The sequence below is a fragment of the Cataglyphis hispanica genome, chromosome 2 (genome assembly GCF_021464435.1).
Source record: "Cataglyphis hispanica isolate Lineage 1 chromosome 2, ULB_Chis1_1.0, whole genome shotgun sequence".
NCBI classification, from domain to species: domain Eukaryota; kingdom Metazoa; phylum Arthropoda; class Insecta; order Hymenoptera; family Formicidae; genus Cataglyphis; species Cataglyphis hispanica.
This window is the reverse complement of record NC_065955.1, coordinates 9,670,265-9,697,215: the sequence shown is the minus strand read 5'-3', so window position 1 is coordinate 9,697,215 and position 26,951 is coordinate 9,670,265. Positions and strand designations below refer to the sequence as shown.

Genomic DNA, 26,951 nt, shown 5'->3' with positions numbered 1-26,951 from the left:
CCAATAACCATAATAATAATCCGGGAAACGCACAGAGCGTTCCGGTAATAAACGGCGTCCGCCGGAACGACATTCAGACGGGGCGCCCTTCCCTTCCACAACAAGCGCCTGTGACTATGGCATTACCTCAAAACCAAACTCTGATTCCGTCACCCGCATCGAACGAGTAGAAAATAAAATAAAATCTAGTAGTTTATCCTCTGTTATTCTTTCATCTCCAGATTTAAATATTAAATGTTCTTTCATGATTGACTCAGGCTCTGGAGTTAATCTCATAAAACAGCGCTTTATTAATGAAAATATAATCTTGGATAAAAATGAAACCTTAATTCTTCAAGGTATATCTTCTGAACCTATCTGTACTGTAGGTTCCGTCATCATACATTTATTCAATCTACCCACCTATTTCCATGTAGTTCCCGACACAGTTGGTTTTCCTTAAGATGGTATTTTAGGAAATATGTTTCTAAAAGAACGAATGGCTAGTATAGATTATAACAATAAATGCTTGCATTACGATAACTCTAGTATTCCTTTTTCAGAAACAATTTATATTCATATTGGTAAACGATCTGTATCTCCATTTTATATCAATATTACTAATCCTGAAAAACAATATGGATATATACCACGTTATACACCAGCCGAAAATGTTTATTTCGGAGAAGCAATCATCACGAACATTAAAGGCAAAGCTTACTTACCTATTTTTAATACCACTGAATGTGAATACGATATAAAAATTCCTTCTATCGAGTTACTAGATTTTGATCTTGCGGATACGCTTGAAGGATCCACGATCCGAGACGGTGTCGTTGAAGCCCGAGGGAATGAAACGACCAACGATCCTCTTATCAAAAACTCAACTCTCGATATTAATAAAGAAAATAATTCTAAATATATCACTGCAACCTTAGGGCATACAGTGATCAATACAAACTCACTTAATTCTGAAAATAATTATATCGCCACAGCCTTAGGGACCTTAGCGATCTATAATAATTTTAATTCTTCTATTGATAACCCTTTATATTATGAAAGAAATAATAATAATATTGCCCCTGTTAATTTTCTCGACAAGGAAGCCCCCCCTTGCGATCGCGCATCTGCTGTCATGCAGCTTTTACGATTGGAACATTTGAACTCCGAGGAGTCAGACAATGTTAAATCGTTGATTATTAATCATTCCGATAGATTTCATCTTCCAGACGACAGTCTTGGAGCCACTAATGCTACGCAGCATTCTATACCCACAACCGACGAAATTCCTATCCATACGAAACAATACCGATTTCCCCCTGTCCATAAAAACGAAATTAATAAACAAGTTAATGAATTATTATTCAATGACTTAATCGAATATTCTACTTCTCCCTATAATTCTCCTGTGTGGATAGTGCCAAAGAAACCTGATTCTCAAGGTAATAAGCGATGGCGAATGGTCATCGATTATCGCAGCCTTAACGAAAAAACTATAGGAGACGCTTATCCTCTTCCAAATATAACTGATATTCTCGATCAATTAGGATCTGCCAAATATTTTTCTGTCCTCGACTTAGCTTCTGGTTTCCATCAAATTCCTATGGCATCTAAAGACGCTCCAAAAACCGCATTTTCAACTCCATATGGCCATTATCAATTTAAAAGAATGCCATTTGGTCTAAAAAACGCTCCTGCAACCTTTCAACGATTAATGGATAATGTCCTTTCCGGGCTGCAAGGTAACGAATTATTCGTTTATATGGATGATATAGTCATCTATGCTAGATCTTTAAAGGAACATGAAGTTAAATTTAATAAATTAATGGAAAGATTAAGAAAAGCAAATTTAAAACTACAGCCGGATAAATGCGAATTTCTTCGCCATGAAGTAGCTTATCTCGGTCATATAATCGGAGCTGACGGAGTTAAACCTGATCCTAATAAAATAAAATCAATATCCGAATTTCCTATACCTAAAAATGAGAAAAACATTAAACAATTTTTGGGATTAGCAGGTTATTACAGACGATTTATTCCACAATTTTCTAAGACTGCCAAGCCATTAACCGATTTGTTAAAGAAAAACAATACATTTAATTGGCAACAACGTCAAACAGAAGCATTTAATATTTTAAGAAACGCATTATGTTCTGAACCGGTACTTCAATATCCTGATTTTACTAAACCCTTTGTTTTAACGACCGATGCATCCGGATATGCTATTGGAGGAGTACTCAGTCAGGGATAAATCGGAAAAGATTTACCTATCGCTTATACATCTCGCGTGTTAAATATCGCAGAACAAAATTATTCCACTATTGAGAAAGAATGTTTAGCAATAATTTATTGTATTAATCACTTTCGACCCTATCTATATGGTAAAAAATTCACAATTGTAACTGACCATAAACCTTTAGTTTGGCTCCATTCAATTAAAGACCCCTCTTCAAGATTATGGAAATGGAGAACAAAATTAGCAGAATACGAATATGAAATACAATATAAGAAGGGAAGTTTGAATAATAATGCAGACGCCTTATCTCGAAACCCACCTATAAACTGCATTCTACCCTTATTTACCGCTAATCCAGTAGACGAATCATCAAACGAATCAACATTTTCTTTTGAACGTAGACCTAGAAGGCCTATCTCAAACAGAGAAATGTCCTCTTCACCAATTGATTTTTCCCCGTATAATCAACAATTAGAAGATAATCAATCCGCATCTGAACAACCTAATATAACAATAGAAGAATATTTTAGCGATGGCGATGAAATGGATAGAATAATTGCAAATTCAGATGAAGATAGTAATCAATACGAAGAGATAATTGACCTTAACGATGAACCTCAAAACACAGACCGAATCATTATAACCGAAAACCGCGATAGCTTATTGAAACAATCAGACAATCACGTAATTTTTATTTATTTAAATGGAACTCCTTTTGATAATGGCGCTAAAGAATATCAAGAAGCAAATTTGTTACCTAATTATCAAGATCTTATGTATGAAAGGGCTAATGTAAAATCTTTAAATCACGGTAAATTAATATCACTTCCAATAAAACATAATAATCGGACAAATATAGAAATTCAAACTTTAAAAAATTGCATACGCTCTCTTTTAGATGTAATAATGGAATTACAATTAACTTCCTTCAGTATTAGTAAAACTGATAATTTCGATGATTTACCCTGGCATTATATAATAGGCCAGAATCAAGGATATTTAAGAGACTTACCAGTCCACATTACTGTTTGCAAAAACCTTGTCCGAACTCCACCTTTCGAACAACGAGAAGCTCTTATAAATGAAAATCATTCTTCAGCTCACGGTGGTCATAAAGGCATTACTAAAACATATAATCGATTAAGACCTCACTATTACTGGAAAAACATGTTTTTCCAGTAAAAAAGACATTCAAAATTTCATTCAAAGATGTCGTCAATGTCAATTAAAGAAATTAACAAGAATAAAAACAAAACAACCCATGGTGATTACAGACACACCCGGTTCTGCATTTGATAAAATTTCTCTTGATATAGTAGGCCCTCTTCCAATCACAAATACCGGTAACCAATATATTTTGACTATGCAAGATTTATTAACTAAATATTCAGTAGCCGTACCATTAAGAGAAGCAACTTCTTTAGCCATAGCCGATGCTCTTACTAAAAATTTTATTTGTATTTATGACACTCTCAAAGCTATTCTTACTGATCAAGGAACTAATTTCCTCTCCGCCTTAATGCGTAACTTAACAAAAAAGTTTAATATCCAACATTTTAAAACTACTTATCATCCACAATTCAACGGTTCAATTGAGAGATCACATCACGTACTAACCGAATATCTAAAAACCCAAGTCGAAAAAGAAAAGGAATGGGATAATTATATTAATATGGCAATGTTCTCATATAATACCAGCGTTCACGAAGGTACTAAATTTTCACCATTTGAATTAATTTTTGGTCGTATAGCACGATTACCCTCCGCTCACACACCAATAGACGAGAATCTAGAGATAACTTATCAACAATATTTAACTGATTTATTTAATAAAATTAACGATATACAGGAAGAAGCACGTAAAAATCTTATAGCAGCAAAAGAAAAAAGTAAATATTATTATGATCAAAAAATTAATCCGCAAAATTTTCGTGTAGGATCATATGTATTTTTATTAAAAGAACCCGCAAGAGGGAAATTCTCTGATCAATATACGGGCCCTCATCAAGTTATAGAAATCTTACCTCAATATAATGTTAAAATTTTAATAAAGAATAAATCTCGAATTGTACACATCAATAAACTAAAACTCGCTCACGTTGAGCCAGGATAAAACAATGTGAATATTATTTTTGGTTACAGATGCGTTGGCATCGCCAACGAATTATTTTATTATTATTTCAGGACAAAAGCATCATTCCTCTTTAACCGCACACCATCATCTGTGCTTATTGTGCTAAAGTCCTGGGTTATCTTAAGATGGATAACAACTCTATTCTTTTTTTTGAACGGTTATTAACTACTTACTATAAATTATTTTATTTTCGCTTGTTTTATCATTTTATTCCAGCTGGATTATGTCATACAGTAGTTATTTATAAATTTTGTCAAAATTGAGAGAGTTAAAATAGTTTATACGCGCTCAATTTTACGATGCGATAAATGCTTTACTTCATACGTTTGATTTATTATTACTTTTAGAAAACAATACTAACGGGATTGCGCTTGTAATTTTGATGTCAACTCCCAAGAAATCATTGACCTCTATTAGAATCTTAGTAATACCCTAACACACTATTCTAATGGCATATCATCTGCTTATCATTATTTAACAGCTTCTACTAATTATATTGAATATTAATTACTAATTACTAATTACTTAATTATTAATTACTAATTACTTAATACTTTAACGGAATACTACCATACTATAATTACTAGTGCTAGTTACTAATAAATCTAAATAATAATCATTAACCACTAATCTTTACTACTAACATTAATTAGAATGACATAAGAAATATTATATTATAAAAATTATACCAATATAGTTACATTAATAATAATAATATGCTTTAAAATTTCAATAATATATATAAATATATTCCTTCTTAGTATGTAATTATAAGAAAATATAAAAGAAAAAAAAAGAAAAAAAAACATATTTTTTATAGAGTAACATTTCTACCTTAAGGAAAATATTGAAATTAGAGGAAATACACATAACTCGGTAATACCATATAGGAATCACATACAAAAAAAAATATATAAAAAGGGTCTATATAATATATTCCTATATATTATGTACATATATTTTGTATTACCAATATTATATTAATTTTAAATTTTATAGAAAGATACATTATCTTATAAAAAAAATTCTATTATAATAATACTGCTTTAAGATTCTAAGACATTTATATATACTTTTCCTTTCAATTGAAGCATCGATAATATAATTATTAATATAATTACTCGTAACACATATAGGTGTATATTAAAATGTACTCTTATATATCCGAACTCTCAAGAAATACATTATGTAGCTATTTACGAGTAATGACAAAGAAAAAATAAAAAAAAGGGAAATTTAATCTAGACATTAAGTAAGTAAAATAGGAAATCATATATATATATATATATATATATATATATATATATATATATACATATGTATATATATATATATGTATATTTGTATAATTGCAGAGATGTTAAGACACCTTGCAATATTCATTTTTATAAGCCCACTCTGCGCACTTATCGGGTTTGATTGCGGCGGACAACACCTTAACATTACTTCGGTATCGCTGCTCGATTTTGGTGAATGCAACTTAAATTATCGAAAACCCAATACCAGCGAAACATACGTCCAACTTTTACAACTTTCCGATTACAACCATGCAGAGGTTATCCAATGCAAGGTTGAAATCTCAAGGACAATCTACCACTGCGGAATGCATTCGCACGTCTCGGCAGTCCACAATGGAAGAGCGGACTATATCCACGAGACTGGATACTCCTTATGTCGAAGGATGTTTCAAGATGGAACCTTCTCATTAGGAGCCGGCAACATCATCCATGGTCTGAGAGCTAATCAGACTTCTTTTCACAGCCTTACCCTGGCTGGATAAATTAGCAATGATGGAAGCTGTAAAGGAACGCAATACTCCGATCCTTACGGCACATGGGATGACGTTATTGTTCAAGCTGTCCTTAAGATATTCTTGAGATCATCGCACGTCCCTGTACAGCTAAACTCAGGGAAAATAATATTGAAATCAGGAACCGTTTGCGCTATCAGCGAAGGTTTCTGTATTGATTCAGACGACGGCTACACGCATTGGAAGCCTATACCAACATCATCATGTAATTTCCATCGGTATGATGTCCTCTATGAAGACCCAGCAACCAGAATTGTAGACGACGCTATCAATTCAGTGTCTCCCATCATCTACAGCTTAACAACGGAAGACATCACCTTTGCTCTCACCAAAACTAAGGAACAACCCTTGTGTGGATACATTCTACTCTGCACAGAACATCCAAAACTTTTATCCTGGAAACCAAAAAGGGAGATACCTTTGCCAGTCGTGGCATCATTTCCGTGGATAATCTGGATATTTTCGCATATATGAACTCTAAATTTGTATATGTAGAAAAACACAATCGTCATCAAATGACTTCATTATATCATAATGTCATGCAACAAAAATGCGAACTGGAAAGACAAGTAATAACTAATGCCTTGTCTTTTGCTACTCTTCAACCAGATGAATTCGCATATCGACTTATGAAGGGACCAGGCTATATGGCAGTCACCACTGGAGAAGTTACTCATATTGTCAAATGCATACCTGTAGATGTCACAGTAAGAAGGACAGAAGGATGTTACACGGAGTTACCAGTAACTGTGCGTAATATTTCCTTATTTCTTACTCCTAAATCTCGAGTAATTACTAAACTCGGAAATCAAAGAGAGTGCAGTTACGAATTACCTACGATATATCGCATCGAAGATACTTGGGTTCAATTTACACCTGAACCGCAAGTAAGACAACTACCACCTCAACAATTACGACCATTAACAACTTTATCTTGGGACTACTTAACACCAGGACCTCTTGCTATCAGCGGAATATATTCCAAGAAGGATATAGAAAAGCTGAGGGACCACATTATGTTTCCTGCAGAGAAACCTGCTCTCCTTAATACAATCGCTAGAGGACTCACTGGCCATTCCATCGATACGAACGTAGTCTCCATGTACAACCTGCTAGACGAAGCTTCTCTCAATAAAATAGCTGAGAATGCCGCTTCTCGAGTATGGAATGGATTTGTTACATTTGGTTCTGCAACAGCCGGTATATTTGGCATCCTAGTAGTCATCCGCATTATAAAAATCGTTGTCGATACTGCTATTCATGGATATGCTCTACATACTGCCTATGGATGGAGTTTACATTTATTGGGAGCGATCTGGAGCTCTCTCGCCCATTTATTACTTCATCTCGCACGAGGACCAATTAACAAAGACGACAACAACAAGGACGACATATCACCACCCTCTGCACCCGAAGAGCCACCCCTATTGCCCCTAGAACCACCAGCGACCGATTGTTCTTTAAAAATAAGCGAAAATGCTGGAGTCAACATCGAATCAGCAACCATTGAGATAGATGATTCTGAAAATCATGCTTATAAAAATCTAAGAGACCGATTGAAGAATCTCGAACAAATCACTACGAAAACATCGTAATTTGTTCTTAAATAAGGGGGGAGGTGTAACGTCCTGCCAATTTTAAAACTATATTTTAGCTAGTAATTAAGTACCGCTTTTATCCCTACAAAATACCTATAGAATAATTATGTAATCCATTTGCTTTTATTTTAATTGTTAACTAATTTCATTAATCGCTTATTATTTTAGTTCCATATGGTTATTTAGCCTAAAACCTGAATATATTTTAATCCTTTTAGTAATAATAATCGATGGCGCAAGGAATTGAGAATTCCTTAGATTGACGAATCAGGAAGCATTATTTAGAACTAGCTAGCTGTACAGCAGTGACTTTCTAGAACTAACCTGCTGATTACTTTAAGAACGAACTTGCGAGCGAGTTTCATACTCGATAATATCGATACTAATATCTAACTTTTAAGATTTTAATATTTAATCATACAGACAAATATATATATAATAATTACTCACTCTTAAATTGAGGAGTAAATGCGCCGTACTTTATGGAATCATAAAACGTATATAATAATAATTTGTTGACTATGATTTGTTGAATATTTATAATTATTTTATCCAAAACATCACATATAAAACTTTCAATACTATATCCAATACAATTATACTTTATAAATAATTAAAATCATATTAATTAAAACAGGTTATTATATAATGCGCGAATGCTTCCATAAAGAAATGATTTTAATAAAATTAATATGCTTTATTGTAGTATCGATCAAGCGACCATAAATATAAATTTAAGAGGCTTATATTCTATGGAATCATAAATTATATACACTACATATAATACATATAAGTTATCTAAAATATCTATATTTTTAAACTATAGAATGCCATAACTTTATATTAAATTGCCAACTTATTATCAGAACTGAAATAAATAGAACAAATGATTCCATAAATTAATAAGCATAAATATTAACCATATTATTAAGGATTTTATATTATAAAATATTAACTAAGCTTAAGAAGAGAATGCGCATAAGAGGCCTCATATCAGTGAAACCTGATACTGCGAGCGATAAGTCGAACGGACATGCGACGGCTACGACCACGAGCGCCGAAACTCAATAGTCAGATAAACATATCGATCGACAATTCTCAGAAGAATTGTTGTTAAAAATCTTTCTTCTCAGAAGTCCTCCACTGAATCATTCTAAGAACCTTCCAGAGCGCGACGCGTGTGCTGCGCACGGCCCGAAGACCCTTTGTTTCGACAGTATATAAGCCGGCGATTTCGAACCTTCGGAGCATTCAGTTCGGGGCATTACATTCAGATCATTCAGCATTACGTTCAGAGCATTGCAGTCAATTCGGAGCATTACGTTCAGATCATTCAGTCATAGCATTACAGTCAGTTCGGTCAGTCAATTAAGAGATCTTCAAGCATTCGAATCATTTATTCTTAGCTAACATTATTCATTACTAATTCCTTACTATTTCGTACAAGTATTCGCTCCGTATTATTTGTTCATTGTTCGCGTACTATTCACTATTCCATTTCGATTAATATAATTGTCGATTCAGTGTTAAGTTGTGTAAAACTAAGGAAATAATAAAGAACTTTGTGCATACATCTGTGTACTTTTATCCGGCCTACTTCATCCACGACCGAGGTCTTAAAGGACGAGAGAAGGGCTTAACAAAGTACGACCAGAATTTGAACATAAGAAAAGATTTTTCTGCCATATCACGGTAAATACTTACAATTACTATAAATCCCATCTTTCCATAAATATTAGAAACTTTATTTGAATTAACTGACAACCCCTAATATCATTTAATTACCTTTTCATCCTCTAAATAATAAGAAATCCTCTGTCAAGCATTAGCATGTGGCTGACAGTTTCCAGTCAGTCAACTTTAATCTATTATCCTACTATTATTTAAAACACACCCCTAATATCAATACTAAGTAAGATTTATAAATTCCATGCAAAATATATACTACTGTTGTCATTTGAACCTGACTTAATCTTGAAACACTTTGCTCTTTTTCCCGAAAATCCATCGTTGCCGAGCGCTTATGGTGCCCCTGGCGACTCCCTTTTTCCTAAATTTTGACCTCGTTGCCGAGCGCTTATGGTGCCCCTGGCGACTTCCTCCTTTCTTCTTGAATTCTTTATATAACCCTTAAACCTAGTTGCCAAGCGCTGATCGAGGTGCTCTGACGGCGTTTCCTATCAATTTAAAAATCTCCCACAAGAAATGACAACAGGAGATTAAATTAAAATCAAATTTATTATCTAATTTTCTGAACACAACCCAATCCTTGAACCTAGTTGCCGAGCGCTAATTACGGTGCCCTTGCGACATTACACATTCTCCCTAAAATTCCATCGTTGCCGAGCGCTTATTACGGTGCCCCTGGCGACATTCGACCTCTTTTCTAAACCTTCCCTTTCTATCAGAAATTTAGAGTCATAATATAATCAAGTATTGATATTAAATAAAAGACCTTATCCTTTAGACAATTCTCATAATAAATTAATTCGATCTAACTAACTCTCTATTATTTAGTGTCCACAATTTGTTAACTATCCTTAATTTCTATCATAATGTTCCTTTTCAAATCTTAATTCTCTAACTCTTACGGTTTCTAATTAATATATATATATCTTAAGTAACAAGCCCCTTGCATATGGTGAACCCGCAATACAAGCGGACTTGCCGCTAAAACGCAACCATAATCGATATCTTTCTTTTATTATAATATTAAAAGTCTATTCTTTAAACCTGATTAACCTTCGAATTACATATACCTAGTTGCGTCCATATCCCTAAAATACCTAGTGAAACTTCCTAGTAACCAAATAGTTCCGCGCTACATCATTCCCCTAGATCCACTAGATTAGTCTTAGCTCTCGGCGTCCTTGGGGTATAGCCGGTGGAAGCAGGTTTCCCTATAAAGCGGGGAGCACACACTTTTGCATAAGCGCATAACCATAAACATAAAGAAATTGATTGGTCCACAAATATATGCATAAGGAAATGAACCAATCAATTTCCTTATGCTTATAATTATGCGCTTATGCAAAAGTGTGTGCTCCCCGCTTAAAAGTAGAGAGCAATCTTTTTCTCACTAACTGGGTATAGAGAGAGAAAGAGCGTCGCTGAGACGTAACACACGTCACTCCTAATCGGATTTAATAACTTAGTAGTTCTAAGGCCAATCACAGTCATTCCATTCTTCAGAGGAATAGCTGATTGGTAAGTTTTACAACAATGGACATTATTAAATTCGATTAAGGGCGACGTATAAACATAGTCACTATAGTATAGACTATATATAGTTTACATTGCTAATTAGACTGTTGCACTAGAACTCTCAGATTGGTAAATTGTACTAGACTGATTGATAGGAGAATATCGTAATTGCTCATTTTTTACAAATTATGACTGTTGTAGACTACGCATGCCGCATGAAAAAATTTTATTTAATAATTGTAACCGTAAATATATATCCAAATAAAAATAGCGCAGAGAAATATGCAAGAAAATTAATTAGTCTATATAAGTATGCATTAAGATGCAAATTCATGAGACGCTCGTTTCAGCGTTGCATGTGGTCACGTGACTTCGACTCGACATTAGCCGTGCTAGCATCAAGAAAAAAGAAATTGGATTTTCTCAACTTCAACAATAAGCGTTAAGCCATACTGTTGACCAGAATTGACGCTGTAAATTGACTCTTTTCATGCATTTTTCACAATATAGCGTCAATTTTAATGATATGACTATTTTGACGCTAAAAATGAGTGTCGAGCGTCAGCGTGAAAAGGCACCTTAAGAAAATAATGGACCAATTTAGTAGATTGACCAATCAGAATCCTAGTCCAACAACTGGCCAATTAGCAATGTAAACTATATCGGATCCCAGCCATTTAGCTTTGCATATTTGACCTTATGTATCTGGTTCCGGATTATTAGCTAATAGAAAATTAATTATTATAAAATAAAAACTATTATTTCCTAAACGTTAGAAACATTACAGACGTGTTTCCCAAATGATTTCACGTTGATTAAAATAAAAAAAGAATTTTTTAAAAATTATGTCTGCTAACTATACGCTCAATTAATTTTCATTTATTATAAACAAATTATTATTTCCTAAACTGAGAATATATTCCTAAATTTGCTCAAAAGATTCCCAAACAATTGCAATAATAAAAAATAATAAATATCAAATTTGTTTACTAAGTATACGGAGGTTACTTTTTGACCTAGTCTAGTAGAGTAGTTAAAATTTTTTATCTCTGTACGCTTGTTAAAATATATTCAACTGTGTATCCTCCACAAAGTTAGTTTTTTTGTAGGAAGTTCAATTATGCAAATCACGATATTAATTACGATATTTTACTGAATAATCTTAAATTATTAATTAACTTTGCAAAATATAGAAGAACTTAATTATAATTATTATCCTTGTGTAAATTATTAAAGAGGCGCATTGATTGTCATGAACTATTAGAGCAAATAAATTTTAATGTTCCGGTCAAGTCACTTAGAGAAATTTCTTCCTTCCACGCATCGATTGACTTATGGATATCATAAGCCCTTAAATCGATTATGCCGGATGCGAATGAATTTTTAGATTGTCTCAATTTCTTTCATGCGCAATCCAGTACTTTTAAGCAATTATTGTATCGTTACCTTCTCTAATTTATTTGATCCGTCCACATGGTCTGCTGATTATTATGCATTCTTTTTGTATTAAAGGTTAGGATTTTGTTTCCATATAATAATAAAAATAAATAAATAAATATAATATTATAGCGAGCAATAGTATACTTATTTAAAACGACTAATCTTTATTAATACGTGATTTAACTTTGAAATATTTGTGGAACGTTTTGGCACTTATTTGTGCCTCTTTAACCGCTGCTGATTTAATTGATTAATTTATAATAATAAAATCCTTGTTCTTAACGATGTTAATTAATTAAATACTAAATTTTTTGCAATAGTTGTTTGTTAGCGCATATTATTTGGAATATGATGTGATCATTGATTTATTTGATAAACAAGTGTTTATACGACCAAACTGGCAATTTATTGTTTGATTATTATATCACGACGTTTCGACCATATGGTTTTGGTCCTTATCAAGTGAAACAGTTTCACTTGATAAGGACCAAAACCATATGGTCGAAACGTCGTGATATAATAATCAAACAATAAATTGCCAGTTTGGTCGTATAAACACTTGTTTATTAATTTATTTACTGGCGACATTTTTAAAATTAAACATAATTGATTTATTTGGCACTCACTAGATTGTTGTGGTATGTCGTCCGTTTTATGTTCCCATTATTATAACGTGGTCAAACTATAATAATTTAATGACTAATGATAATAATATAAGAAAATAAATAACACTCAACTTCACCGTTCCGCAAATATTTCAAAGTTATATCATGTATTAATAAAAATCAGTCGTTTTAAATAATTACACTACTGCTCGTTATAGGCCTTTATTATTTATTTGTTGTTTTTCGTTATTTTTTATTGTTAATAATACGAGTTAAACTTTTGTTATTGTTATTGTCAAATATAATATTATTGACACATAATTTCTTGAAAATCAATTTTGGATCAAAATCAGATCTCGACGAGTGATCAAAAAATATAAATGCCCATGTTCGCACGCGAAACTTGGATTCTTGAGCGTGTCACACTCTAACTTCCTTACCATATTTGATCAAAAACATCGCGCACGGTGACCAACTGACTCCCTTTTACTTCGCTCGCGTGTTTAATACATTCTAAAAAGCTTGTCAAGCGCGCGCGTGGAAGCCTTTTTAGACGAGAAGAAGAGCCTTAAGTACAATCGCGCACCGAACCTGACGACAAACCGGACTGATGTCATCGCGACTATTCTTAAGGCATTGAAATTTCATCGTGACTTGCGACAATCGCTCAAGTCTAAAGCTTGAGGCGCAAATAGGACACGCCTGGAATGAGGGATAATCGAAATACAGCAACGATTAAATGGCCGATTATTTTGTAAAAAAAATGTTTAATGATTATTTGGTATAAATATATTATTAATGTTAAATATTAATAAAATTTGTAGAGCAATATTTGTTGGTTTTTATTCATTTTCTTTTATTTATTTCAAATGCATATTTCTTGCAAATTAAAAACTTAATCGAGATCTATAACAGCTCTAAATAACGATAAATCAAGATATTTTTTTCAACATTGTATTGCACTTGTTCATTGTAAGATAAATGATAAATTGAATATGTTTATTAATTTAGTTATAGTGAAAAATGATAAGCTTAACATATGATACTAATGCAGACACATAGAGACTACTGGCTAATACTTCAGTGTGCGTACCTAACTTACCATCATTCATGCTGGCGATATATGTACAAGGCGTTTAAATGATCACCTCAAATATCTCTTAAACAAATGCATTTTAGAGAAAAATGTTTCAGATAAAAGTTGTAGGGTTCAAATGAAGCCAATAGATTTTATTACATTTTATTAGATTTTGGATCGGGGGTTTATGTTGGATCTAAATCAATTTTTTTAGATGAAAATCCTCATATTTTATTACATATTCGTGTAGCTTATCTCGAGAGCTTTTCAAGAAATTATAATAAAATATTTTTTCATTAAGTATTTTTTGAGTTATTTTATATCTTAACTTGACATATTTTGATATAAAATATAAAATATCTCGTATTTAATTTTCGATAATCTTATCGTAATACTTTTATGTACAGAATAATGAGACAAATCAATTAGTATAAAGAAAATAATTGTTTTAAGAAAAAATATGTAATTATTTACAATGTATTTTTATTAAACAATTATTTGTATTTTTACATTAATTAATTCATTTGAAGACATCATTTAAAAGGATACTTTGTATATGAACGAAATGCTAAAATACAGACGCGATTTTACGTAAGAAATAAGAATAAATAATAAGATATAATTTAATAGATAGAATCTATTTAATAGATTAAGCAATAAAAAATATAAGAATTTAAATATAAATAAATATAAGAATAAAAATATTTAAAAAAAATCATTTTTATTTTAAAAAAACCTATTTTAAAGAAATTTTAAAAATATTCATTTTCCACTTCCCATTTTAAATGGATGTCTAAAAAACATTGCATTTTGCATTTTTAAATAAAGTTCTATTTTGCATTTTCTATTTCAAATAGGTTCGAACTATTTTGCACATGTATGATTTTTTATTGGCCGTTTTCTCATCTTTGATATCGATTATACGCATAAGATGCGATTATCTCGCGAATGCTAAATCCTGTATAACAATTAAAAATATGTTTAGAAAACTCCAACGCATTCAACATATTAAACTATCTTGAAAATTTATTATTTCTTTATTGTTCTTTCTAAATTCTTCTTGAAATAATGCTGTGGCAATAATGAAAACGACAATCCTCGCGACGTAAACGCTTTTGTAAAAGTATTATTTGCTTACATCATTTGGAATGAAAAAGCGACACTTTCGTATCGATTTCTACGCGCGCGTGAGATAAAATTTGTAGATTGTCCGTTTCATGATGATATCAATCAAAAATATCTCGATCTGCCATGGTTTTTATCCATGCGGGAATATTTTTTGAATCGCAGCGCGCGGGCGCACCTCATCTCATGGAGATGGACGATGACATCATGACCACACGCGCTCGCTAAGTGCGCGTATGTTATACTGACAGAACAGTATAGAGACAGCTACGAAATTCAAGGTCCTCGGATTTTCACGCATGCGCATGAAGCGACAACGACGACACGGTAGCCCATGTCGAACTTCACTGTGTACTGTGTGTGACATCACGCTTCATTGTTGGAGGTTTACGTCATTCTCCTGAATCCATTCGGGGAGAGTATGCGCGGAGATGACGGACGGGCGTGCGCGCGCACGCACGCACGCACGCACGCATGCATGCACAACCTCCTTTTCGTCGCGGAAAAGACAACAAGCGATAAAAAGTCGCCCACACCATCGTCGCTGACCTGAACGAGTTGAATCGCATTCTCTCTAGTGTTCGGACGTTGTATTGGAAACGTCGACGACGACGTTCTCGTGAAGAGAAACAGAGTTTCTAGTGTTTCTACTGTCAAAATTCGGAGGGGGTATATATCATTATATGAGAAGACGCGAAAATTTTTCGCTGACACATTTTACTGTGAGTGATATTCGGATGCGCGTCCTCCTTCGGGGAGACTATTTTTGCGCAATTTGATGACTTCGTTATCACCTGCCGCAAATCATCAGACTGACGAAGATATGTGATTGATAGATCGCCGTCAGCTCTTTTTCTTATACCACCATATCACCTCTCCAGCCATCAGATCGATGCACGTACGACACGCGGCGCGCCTCTCTTTCATTTTAAATATAACGGTTTATAAATAAGTATGAGCAATAGCGGGAGTGCGCGGCGGGGCTGATTTTTCTTTCCGTTCGCGCGTTGTTTATCCACGCGCTCTCCGCACGCGAGAGAGATAGATCTGCTTACTGAGAGAAAGAGAGAGAGAGAGAGAGACAAAGTGAGCGTCGGATGCATTCGACTTTTTTCCAGTGTGTCCTTTGTACATAAACGCCGCCGAAACTCTATCAAGGTTAGTGTGTTTGCTCTTTGCTTAGTATTTTGCGCGCTTCTTTCTGACAAGGATGATAGATCCGAGGATGATAAGAAAAGCAGAAGAGACAGAGAGGAGGGAGAGGAAAGCGCGAAAATCGCTAGATCGTTAGTTCCAAACATTATGGAAGGATGGACGGATACAGTTCGCTTAATCGGCAGTTAATTAAAATAATAATAATTAACTCAGGATTTCAAGACGAATCGTCTCTCGAGCAAGTACAAGGATGTACAAAACGTCTAGCGATAAAATGTCTTATCAGTTCCGAGCGTAATATTTTGTGACAGAAATTTAATGATACAAATTTTTAAATTGGCATACAAATCTCATCGATTCCGCGTTTTCGAAAGAGAGGAAACGACACGTATAAGGTGGTTACGTGGTGCGTACATTGTGTGTGTGCATGTGTGTGCGCGCACGCGCGCGCGCGCGCGTACGTGATGCGTGCGTGTGTAACTGTGACTTCGAAATGCGATTTGTTGTGCCTGCGATTTGTTGACGGATGCTTCGCATTTGTCTTTCCTTACGTTCGTCTTTTTCTTCCCGACATGTTTTGCGCATAGATACTTTTTTTTTAAATACTACACAAGTTAATCATGTGATTTTAACGTTTTGTTAATTGGAAATTGCGGGAAATTGATTGAGTGACAGTATGTATTTCTTGGGAATATTAGTGAGTAATCGAGATATATTACCATATGACTAAAGTGAGTCAATCATGTTCCTATTGGGTTTTATTAAGTCACCTGTAACGTTGTTAATGTCACAATATATATAAATGATAAACTTCAATTCAAACAGAGAGTTAAAGGTTTTCTTTGTGTTTTATTCTTAGGTGAAACTCTTGATATGAAGATACGAGAGTGAATCGTTAATACACTAGCATGTTTGACAAAAATATCATCAAGGTTAGTATAATTGTCATAGAGAAAAAAGAATACCTCAATTATTTGTTGCATTATGTCAGAGATGAATGTATGTGTGTGTGTGTATATATATATATATATATATATATATATATATATATATATATATATATTTTATATTTGATGAGATATTTTTTAGTTAAAATAAAAATTAATATTTTGTATCTTTTCTTATAGGAGAATGCAAATGTTCAAATCAAAAAATTTGTAGATACATTCATATTTCTGCAAAAATTTAAATCGATTGTATAGTTTTAAATGATGAGGAATATTTATCATCAGATCTCGACTAAGCGTAAATTTAATAGTCACCTGTGTATCCTGTGTAAGTGCACAAACTTTATATCTGCATTTATATAGTTTCTATTTAATCGTCAACATAGAATATAGAGAATTTGCTTGCTAATTTCAGATACGAAAAATATACGTGATGCTGTTGTTTCCAAACTGTTTGCAGCTGTGCAACAAGCTGCAGTACAACGATAAGGACTGTCCTGAATGTACTGATGCCTGTATAATGTTAGAAGAATTCTGCATATTTGCCACAGAACTGGCACGTCTGTGCGAGCGAGGGTAACATAAAAACTTTATGATTTATCATACAGGTTTGACTTTGCTAGATATTTTGCAAAAACACCAGGTATTGCCTTGTACAGTATAATGGGTTTTTATTTTTTCCTTGTAAGTTAAATTACTCACACTAGAACATATAATATCAGAGTGTCTATTCTCTGGAAAAACATGGAAAATCTGGAATTCTTAGGGAATCTTTTTATACCTAGAAAAATCAGGAGATTATCATGAAATTTTGGGGTTTAGCAAATTTTTGAAAAATTCTTTTTGATAATTTTGCTCTTATATTGTAAGCAATAGATAATTTACCAATAAGCCATATTGTGAATTGTGTTTAAAATATATTATAAATATATATCTCTCTGTTTATATATATTCAATAGCTATCTTAACAAAATATTAAATATGCAATACATATTCGTTATTTTAATTTTAAGTGGTAAAAAATAAAAATGTTATGAAAAAGTTAGAAAATTGTATCTTAACAAAAGCTGTTCAATTTTATTTTTAGTACATTTAGTACATTTGTAAATCTAGCACTTGAAACTTAAGTGGCTTTGTAATTTTCTTTTGTTTGAATGAAAAGTATTAAAAAACGCGTACAATAAAAAAACCTATTTTAGAAAATTGCATCAAAAAGTATTTAAAATATTCTTTTTATCAATGTTGAACAAAAATATCTGAAAAATCAGGGAAGTTTCAGGAAAATTTTTTTATAGAATTTGAGTAGACACCCTGTATATAATTTTTTTGTACACGCGATTATCGGGTGAACGGAGATCTGTATGTTTCAGGCGAAAATATTGAGCATTTGATTATGATTATAATGGGAAAATGTCTTAAAACAATGATGAAACGCAACGCAATGTTAATTGTTGCAAAATTATTTGATACATGGAAGTACGTCCAGCTAAAAAAGAAACAGAAAAAACCGATTATTGATGCTACGATCTAGCGTATCTATTACCACACTCTGATGAAATTTTATTTGACAATTATATAATCGATATATTTTTCCTGCTATACAAGATGAATCATAAATGATCCAGCATAACTACCATTTTTTATTTTGAATGAAAACTACAAATGATGAATCTGAATATTAATTATATTATTAATATTATTAACCTACTCGTCTTTCAAAATCTTATAATGATCTACTTAACAATTTTCATAAAACAGTTGTATAATAAAAGTTATAAAATTTATTCCTAGCAGCAATAGCTAAAATCGCAAAAAATTGTAAAGAAAAATTATTTCTAATCTAATATATAAAGTTTTGACTCAACTTATATATATATATATATATATATATATATATATATATATATATAAATTTTATAAATAAGTATAAGTATAAATATAAAAAGTATAAGCATAAGTATAAATTTTATAACTTTTATTATGCAACTGTTTTATGAAAATTGTTAAGTAGAAGATCATAACGCTTTTTATCATAACGCTTAATAAAAGAGTTATTATTGATCCCAAATGACAGGACCAGAATTTCGCGCCTTCAGTGATAGCCAATATACTGATATGTGTCAACTATCATATTTAGCTATCTTGACTAATTTCATTGTGGGAACAATCGACATATATCAATATCGGTATATTAAACTATTGAATAAAAATATTTTAATTCTTCTTATGATTCCTTATGAATAAGCAGAAATAAATTCTTAATAAAAAAATCTTGAATATTTTTACAATAATTGTTTCAAAGATATTCGGTTCATGGAAGCACCTTTACCATTGGCCATTTTGTCATCCCTGAGCATGCGAAATTCTAGCCCTGTTGTTCATGATCTTTAAATTTTTCCCATTTAAAAATTACTGTAGCTTCGACATTTTCATCTTAGAATTTTCGTCTTAAAATGTTAGAATGGGTGATGAAAATATTTGTTGCCAGTTTAGGGACACCCTGTATATATATATATATATATATATATATATATATATATATATATATATATATATATATATATATATATGTGCGATGCGTATGTGCGTGCGTGCGTGCGTGCGTGCGTGCGTGCGTGCGTGCGTGCGTGCGTGCGTGCGTGCGTGCGTGCGTGCGTGCGTGCGTGCGTGCGTGCGTGCGTGCGTGCGTGCGTGCGTGCGTGCGTGCGTGCGTGCGTGCGTGCGTGCGTGCGTGCGTGCCGAATGTACAGACATCAATTGCACTTTCAAATATCAAATCCTATCACATACATAATAGTCGCTACTATTAGTATCGAGTGTGATAATACTGGATCAGCATGCAAAATCTGGAATTGTCGTATTACATGTGTCTATTCTTGTATATCTCTAGAACGGCAGCTGTTCCTATGAGCGCTTCTCGCTCATTACACGGTGATGGAAAGGACACCAATCACAAAACTGGTTCAAGTAAGTTAGCAAATAAACTGATTGTCTCGACAAGTCCTACATCAATTATTATTTATTTATCAATCGATCACTTAGAGAGGATGGCATATGAGGTATTTTTGGGCGGGTCTTGCAATCCAACCACCTGGAGATCAGATATAGCGATCCCGACCCTTCAGAACCTCGGAATTACTTACTACAATCCTGTAGGTTGCTCACTATCGTCGTCCTCTTCGCCCTCGCGCACAAGATATCATAATTGGATTCTGTATCACAGCAAGTGTCGCAATGGGGTCCAGAGTTGATAGCTCAGGAGTACGAGGCGAAGCAGACGGCGCGGGTCTTGCTATTCGTTATCGACAACCAGACGCGCAACAGCGCGGGTATCATTGAAGCGGCTCAACTAGCAGCTACGCGCAGCGAGTCCCTGGTGCTCGTCATTTATCCGTATCGACAGGGGCAAACTATACTCGGGGAGACCGTTTCTACTCAGTATATTAACTAGCGATTAATTAATAAAAACATTCTGCCATAGTTTTCTTCATCTTACATGTTTCATTATTTTTTTATTCTTAGAGAATATTATGATTTGATGAATGGATTGCTGGTACTTCAATATCTAATGGAGAAGAAAAGGATACCGATATTCGAGAGCGTTTCAGTTGCCCTTCATTGCACATCCAAGGTAATGGCTTCTAATTAACAAACAAATTATACAGGATAATAATGATTGATACATGTATATTATATGTATACACAGATGTTACGCGAAGAGATCAATGTGCAGGATTGTACGGATTTATATACTGAAGATGGCATCAGACCTATAAGAATCTCTCTTACTCAGAATAGGATGGATGCAGTGTAAGTTTCTGCCGATTTTGAAAAATCAATTACATATAGTCGTTTATACATATGAAACAAAATAGAATAAGAGAGCATTTGCAAAAAAATTTTGTCTATATTTTAGAACATTGCGAGAGATTTTCAAATCTATGAATGTTGATGATAGCGGAACGGTGAAGTTGGGAGAAGTATGTATATTTATGTGCGCGAGAAAAGTTTAAAAAATTCATTGATGGCAACACACGTTTTTCTTCATTTCCAGGCTTGGGCGACATTGCAGTCGAACACAGTGTGCAACAATATGCCTTTCTCAGATTTGCTCAACACTGTGAATAAATCCGGTAATATATTCATATATCAGATTTGACGACTTGTGTTCTGATTCATGAAAAAAATAAATAAATAACATGTTTATCTCGCAGAAATGTACAGGACATTGATAAACGGATTTCCGACGAACGGCGATCCGACAAAATTTCGAATCAATTTCGAGCAGTTCTGTGCTCTGGCCAGCGAGTCGTCGTGGACACGAACGAAGAGTAATGGCGTTTCTTGTGAAAGTGAGATACCTTCAGTATGGAATATATTTTGTAGGAAGGCTTCAAATTTTCTACGCCGAGCTATTGTACATCCTTTTAATCATTTTCTAGGTATTTCTAATTTTTCGATCAAATTTTCCTCACGATCTCTGGCACTTAATATATACAATTCCTATACTTCATCTAAATTCTTTATCATGTCACTCTTCAAATGTAATTATAATTGAACACGTAGTTGATTTCACATATCTCGTAAAGTAAAAAACTGTAATCAACTCGAATATTTTCAGATTGGACCAACTCCTTCGCACAAGAGTCCGAGAAGAGAGATATTTATATCGGCGTGGTCAATAAAGATCTGTTTTGGTTGGAATCTTCTGCAGTGCCGCTGATAGAGTGAGTATCGACTTTCGATTATCTATTTATAGTTAACGAATGGCATTTCATTCAAATGATCCCCTTATAGGTCGATGAGATTATCTCTGTATCGATCAAGTCTGAACGAGTACAACGTAAGAGTATTACCACAAGAATTACAAAAGATGAAGAATTCGCGGCTAATCCTGCTGATAGTGCCGCAACATTCGCGCGGTATTGCCATTATGGCGTTGGCAGCTCATTTGATTGGACTGCGTGCTAAGCTTGTCCTTTGTGTTCAGACTCTTCCCGAGGATTCGATCGTGTCTGGTGAAAAAGTACGATTGATATATTGAATATTAATATATGTCAGCAGTAACTAAATATAGAATTCATCAAAATATCTTAACAAATATAACTGAATATAGAATTAACTTATATTATTTAGGATAAAAGAATACTTTGAAGAATTAAACTTCAAGAGAATATTATTTCGAGTAAATCATGTATGATGATGTACAATATATAAACATTTTTTCAACATTTTCTTTTTTATAATAGAAATGTAATATGTTTTTGTTTGTTGATTTAGTTGACTGAACAAGCCAGAAAAGATTACAACCGGGGGAGGATGTACCTGTCGGATTATGCGACGCGTGAAGGTGTACCTGTTTTTCAGAATATCGCAGATGCTTTGCAACACGCGATACAATTAGTTCAAAATCCTTGTTGACTTAATTGCTCTTTACTATTTTTTTCTATTATTTTCGTACAAATAAGCTTCACGGTTCGATGACTAATTTATTTTTACTTTTAATAATGTCCAGCTACCATTTGAGATCCACACTATGGTACATATCATAGGTATAATGATGATGATGATGATGATGATGATGATGATGATGATGATGATGCTTGCATTGCCATTATTATTCCTATTAAGGGTGACCCTATTCGTAGTAACTGGTGTTATTATTGGCCTATACAAGAGATTCTCCTTATGATGTATCTTATCATTATCATTTTATCATTATCATTTCGATAGCTCTCATGCTATTTACATCTTTAACGAGATATCGTTCGTCTGTGTATTATTATTATATATTTTTAAATTCTTGACAAAGTTAAAACATAAGCAGTCAAGATCTTTTATTTCCATCAAGATATTCCACATTTATTTTTATTATTATTACTATTTATTATGAGCACAAGACATTTCTTGAGCAATTATTTTTACTTTATAGGTCAAATACACAATTAAAAAAATTTTTTTTTAAAGGGTGTTTATATACATACATACACACACACGTATTTTATACTAGCTAAATATATCGAGCAGCTAATTGTTTTATTATTGTTCTTTTTAGTGTTTTTATTACTATGTTCTTCTCTTTATTGAATGACATTGAATCTTTTGTTATAGAAATTAGTAAAAAAAAAGATCGGTCTCTCACGGTAGATGGACATATACCATTTTTCCTCTCGTTCGTTTTTTTTTTCTTTTCCCTTTTTCTTTTTATAGTAACTTAATGTTCGCAATTTTTTTTTGTAACTTTTTGGTAATGTGGTTGAGGATTGAGTTGATACACATACATAAAACAACGTTTGTTTCTAATGATCTAATCGATTATTAACTTTCGAAATCTGATCGGAAAGAGTATGCGAGAGGAAAGATGTCTTGCGGGGTTTGCTTATGCTTGCGTACGTGCATATTTTGACCGAGTGTATGCGTGTCGATGTGCACTGTACGCATAAACATGAAATTCAATCGATGGCGAGAATTTCAATAAATTAGCCTACAACCTCGTCCGAATCGATATACTTACGAATGAATGAGTGGTGAATGAGAGAGAGAGAAGGGTGGAGGGGGGAAGAGAGAGAGAGAGAGAGAATGAAAACGAAATGTTCAGTTATTTAATGCCTCCGGATCGTTCGAGATCTTGCTGAGAGATTTTATCGTTTGAATGAAAAAAAAAGAAGTGGCTCAAGAAATTGTTTATTATATTTTCGCACATATGTGACTTCATACATTCATTTCATCGAATCATTGCCTCTTCAAACAGAATAAAACAGAGTTATTAGCGTTTTCTTCATAAATTTTCCTTTCACTTATTTTCTTTCGCGAGAGAATATTCGATGCGAAATTATTGCCGGCAGTGAATAAAAATTCTTACAACTCTATTGTGGTACTTAATGATCATTACACGATACCATCTATGGACAACAACCGTCTTTAAGCGTCTAACATTATGTAATATGACTCGATCGATACTCGAAATACGATAGCCACACATTCTTTTTACTATGCGCAATGAATAATAAAGAAAACAGATAATAGCTTTTTCTTGCGATAAACAGTCACTGCACGAAACTTGATATATATAAACTATAAGAAACGTATGAAATTACATGTCTATTATTGCTATACATTATCTTTTGATCAAGAAATAATATTGAATCGCATTCGATTGTATACACGTAATCATGTCTTATCGATCAGATAAATGCATTATCATTTCATATTCGATCTTTGGTTTACTATCCTTATCATTTTTATTTTCTCTACAGCCCGTCCTTATCTTGTTACTCTTCTAGAGGAAGTAATATCTTCGTATATTCTTAAGTGATAACAACACCGGTATCATCGCCGGAAGAAACAAGGGAATATACACTGCATATCTGTAACATTATCACAAAATTATCTCTTACTCTCTTTTCCATGAATGTGCCTCTTATTAATTTTGTACAAAATAAAATCTGGGAATAACAAATAAACTTTTATAGAAAAATATTAATTATACTGTGTTCCTAAACATGTGCGAAAAATTTCGTACAAGGTCCTTGGATTATTTTATTAAAGAAAAATTCATATACTCTAATGTCCTCAATGGCATTGTTTTCGAGAGTTACAGGGTTTTCAAGAGCTAAAAAAAATTTCAAAAAATATATTTTGACAAAAAATTAAAATTATAGGAATTCTTAGAAATGACCATTTTCAGTCATGATATATGAATTTGTTTTCCTCCTCATCGATTGACGAATACATTAAAAAATACCAAATGTATTTCGGATTGTTTTGCATAATGCAATTATGCGATTTCTTAAATCTTTAATATTTCAATCAAAATGCTATAAACTAAGGATTTAATTGTAAGATAATTCCAGAAAAAAGAAAAAATCCGAGGGATTCAATTTTGGGGATCGAAAGGGCCAAGATTGAGATTTTGCTTATGCAATGATTAAGATATACCCTGAAAAACTAAGCCGTTTAAAGCATCGACGTATATAAACATTTTTTTCAAAAAATTATCCAAGATATCTTTTGAATTTTTTCGCACATATTTAGGACATCCTGTATATGTAATATTTCGTTCCTTCTCTTCCAAATTGCGCACAATAGCAGTATTATATTTTTTCTTCAACTAACAATTCCGTTTCTATTTTTTAACTATAAGAATTTATGAAATATGGAAATTGTTTTTTTTTATTTGTTCTTTTTTTCAGGGTGTCTACTAAGATCTAAAATAATTCTCTAAAAATTCCCTGATCTTCCAGGTATTTTTGTTCAAAATTCCAGGTAAAGAAAATATTTTAAAGATATTTTTGGTGTTCTTTCTTAATTTTTTTTATTGTACACGTTTTCTAATGTTTTTCACTCATACGAAAAACATAAGGAAAAACACAAAATCATTTAAGATTCAAGAGTTAGATTTGTATTGCAAATGTATTGAAAGAAATGAATAGTTTTTGTTAAAAATATTTAGCTTTTATAACATTTTCATTTTTTATTACTAAAAATTAAAATAAAAAAAACGTACTACATATTCAATATTTTGTTAAGACATTGAATATATAATAAAGACAGGTATATGATTTTAATATATTTTAAAGACATAAGTCACAATCGGCAGATTGTCTCTTATACTGCTCACAAAATTATCAAAAAGAAAATTTTTTAAAATTCTCTGAGTTCCATTAAAATTCCATGAGAATTCTTTGATTTCTCCAGAAAAAAATATTCCTTGAGAATTTTAGGTTTTTCATGTTTTTTTTTTCCAGGAGGTAGACACCCTGTTTTTTTTTTGTTTTTTTTTTTAAGATAAAAATTTCGCACTTACTTTTGATCTTCCGGAAAGTAGAGGAGCGCCAAAAGTGTCGGGTCAGAGAAAGCCGCTTCGGCAGTGACAAAGGCTTCCTTGCTGAGAATGAAGCTTCGTTCGAGATCGCCATTTCGAAGATATTTTGCGGATTCGTGCACCAGCTCGAGTGCAGTCTTAATCCTGTTCCCGACTACGTCCGAGATAACGATGTTGCTGATCTCCTTCAACAGCCGTGCCAATGACTGCAGAGTTAGTTTCGCCGAGGTCAATTGTTCGACGGTGCGAAACCTCAGTAAAGAATCGATTTCCCAGTCGCGCGATTTTAGCCCCACCAACGGCACCGTCGTGACTTCATCGATGGGTTTCTGCGAATAGTTTATGTATGTCATGATTATTCTATTTTATATTCTCTCTCTCTCTCTCTCTCTCTCTCTCTCTCTCTGCAATTAAAAATTAATGAAAGCAATTGCTCGAGAAAACTTAATTTAATAAGAGTTTTTATTTATTAGAAGTTACCCTTTCAGAGATGCCCAACAATAATCTGAGCTGTGCTAAGAACGTGCCTACTACAGCGGTCTCCTCGGGAACAATAATGACGGTTTCATTCTCCCGCGTATCTTCGCAAGCTTTTGATGGTGGGTTAATCAAAACCACGCCACCCCACCTATGTTCATTAATACGATATCAATGATGAAAATTAACTAATATTAATATATTAAAATATTATACAGAGTGTCCTACAAAGATTGTGCCAACGCTCGTGAGCGGGTAGAGAACAGTAAACTAAACAGAAAAGTCCTTTACCATTTTGCAATTTTCGCAATAATTAATGAAATATTAATTTAAAAATAT

General features: G+C 33.0%; 4 protein-coding genes across 10 annotated transcripts in view; 3 read left to right on the top strand and 1 right to left on the bottom strand.

The window, feature by feature from the left end:
• Window positions 1-460: 460 nt before the first annotated feature.
• Window positions 461-4,455, top strand: LOC126857007 (uncharacterized). The gene is made up of 6 exons (XM_050606073.1): window positions 461-1,786; window positions 1,841-2,219; window positions 2,421-3,026; window positions 3,114-3,332; window positions 3,490-4,104; window positions 4,358-4,455. The coding sequence occupies exons 1-6, from the start codon at window positions 461-463 to the stop codon at window positions 4,453-4,455; spliced, it is 3,243 nt and encodes a 1,080-aa protein (XP_050462030.1).
• A 1,355-nt stretch (window positions 4,456-5,810) lies between these two features.
• LOC126859162 (uncharacterized) lies at window positions 5,811-7,508 on the top strand (the record flags this gene model as incomplete). The annotated part of the gene is made up of 1 exon (XM_050610197.1): window positions 5,811-7,508. A coding segment is annotated over exon 1 (879 nt), but the record flags the coding sequence as incomplete, so codon positions are not given.
• Window positions 7,509-15,586: 8,078 nt separating this feature from the next.
• Window positions 15,587-24,794, top strand: LOC126859153 (uncharacterized). 7 transcript variants are annotated; one of them, XM_050610186.1, is made up of 15 exons: window positions 15,587-17,095; window positions 17,224-17,296; window positions 17,492-17,639; window positions 17,727-17,887; window positions 20,202-20,278; window positions 20,354-20,463; window positions 20,535-20,749; window positions 20,834-20,942; window positions 21,018-21,121; window positions 21,228-21,291; window positions 21,366-21,444; window positions 21,526-21,663; window positions 21,933-22,038; window positions 22,109-22,337; window positions 22,592-24,794. In XM_050610186.1, exons 4-15 carry the CDS (start codon window positions 17,745-17,747, stop codon window positions 22,730-22,732), a joined length of 1,515 nt encoding a protein of 504 aa, XP_050466143.1. In that variant the 5' UTR covers window positions 15,587-17,095; window positions 17,224-17,296; window positions 17,492-17,639; window positions 17,727-17,744; the 3' UTR covers window positions 22,733-24,794. The 7 variants fall into 7 exon arrangements, with proteins under 7 accessions (XP_050466143.1, XP_050466138.1, XP_050466141.1 ...); XM_050610181.1 differs by having other exon boundaries at window positions 15,588-16,367; window positions 21,526-21,753; XM_050610184.1 differs by having other exon boundaries at window positions 15,588-16,770; window positions 21,526-21,753.
• Window positions 23,980-26,951, bottom strand: part of LOC126859155 (GPI transamidase component PIG-S) — a 60,288-nt gene continuing 57,316 nt past the window's right edge. Inside the window, exons 8-10 of the mRNA XM_050610188.1 lie at window positions 26,616-26,763; window positions 26,118-26,464; window positions 23,980-24,678 (exon numbers count right to left, since the gene is read on the bottom strand). Of these exons, the coding sequence (XP_050466145.1) occupies window positions 24,591-24,678; window positions 26,118-26,464; window positions 26,616-26,763 (583 nt within the window). The 3' untranslated portion in view covers window positions 23,980-24,590. The remainder of the gene's footprint in view (window positions 24,679-26,117; window positions 26,465-26,615; window positions 26,764-26,951) is intronic.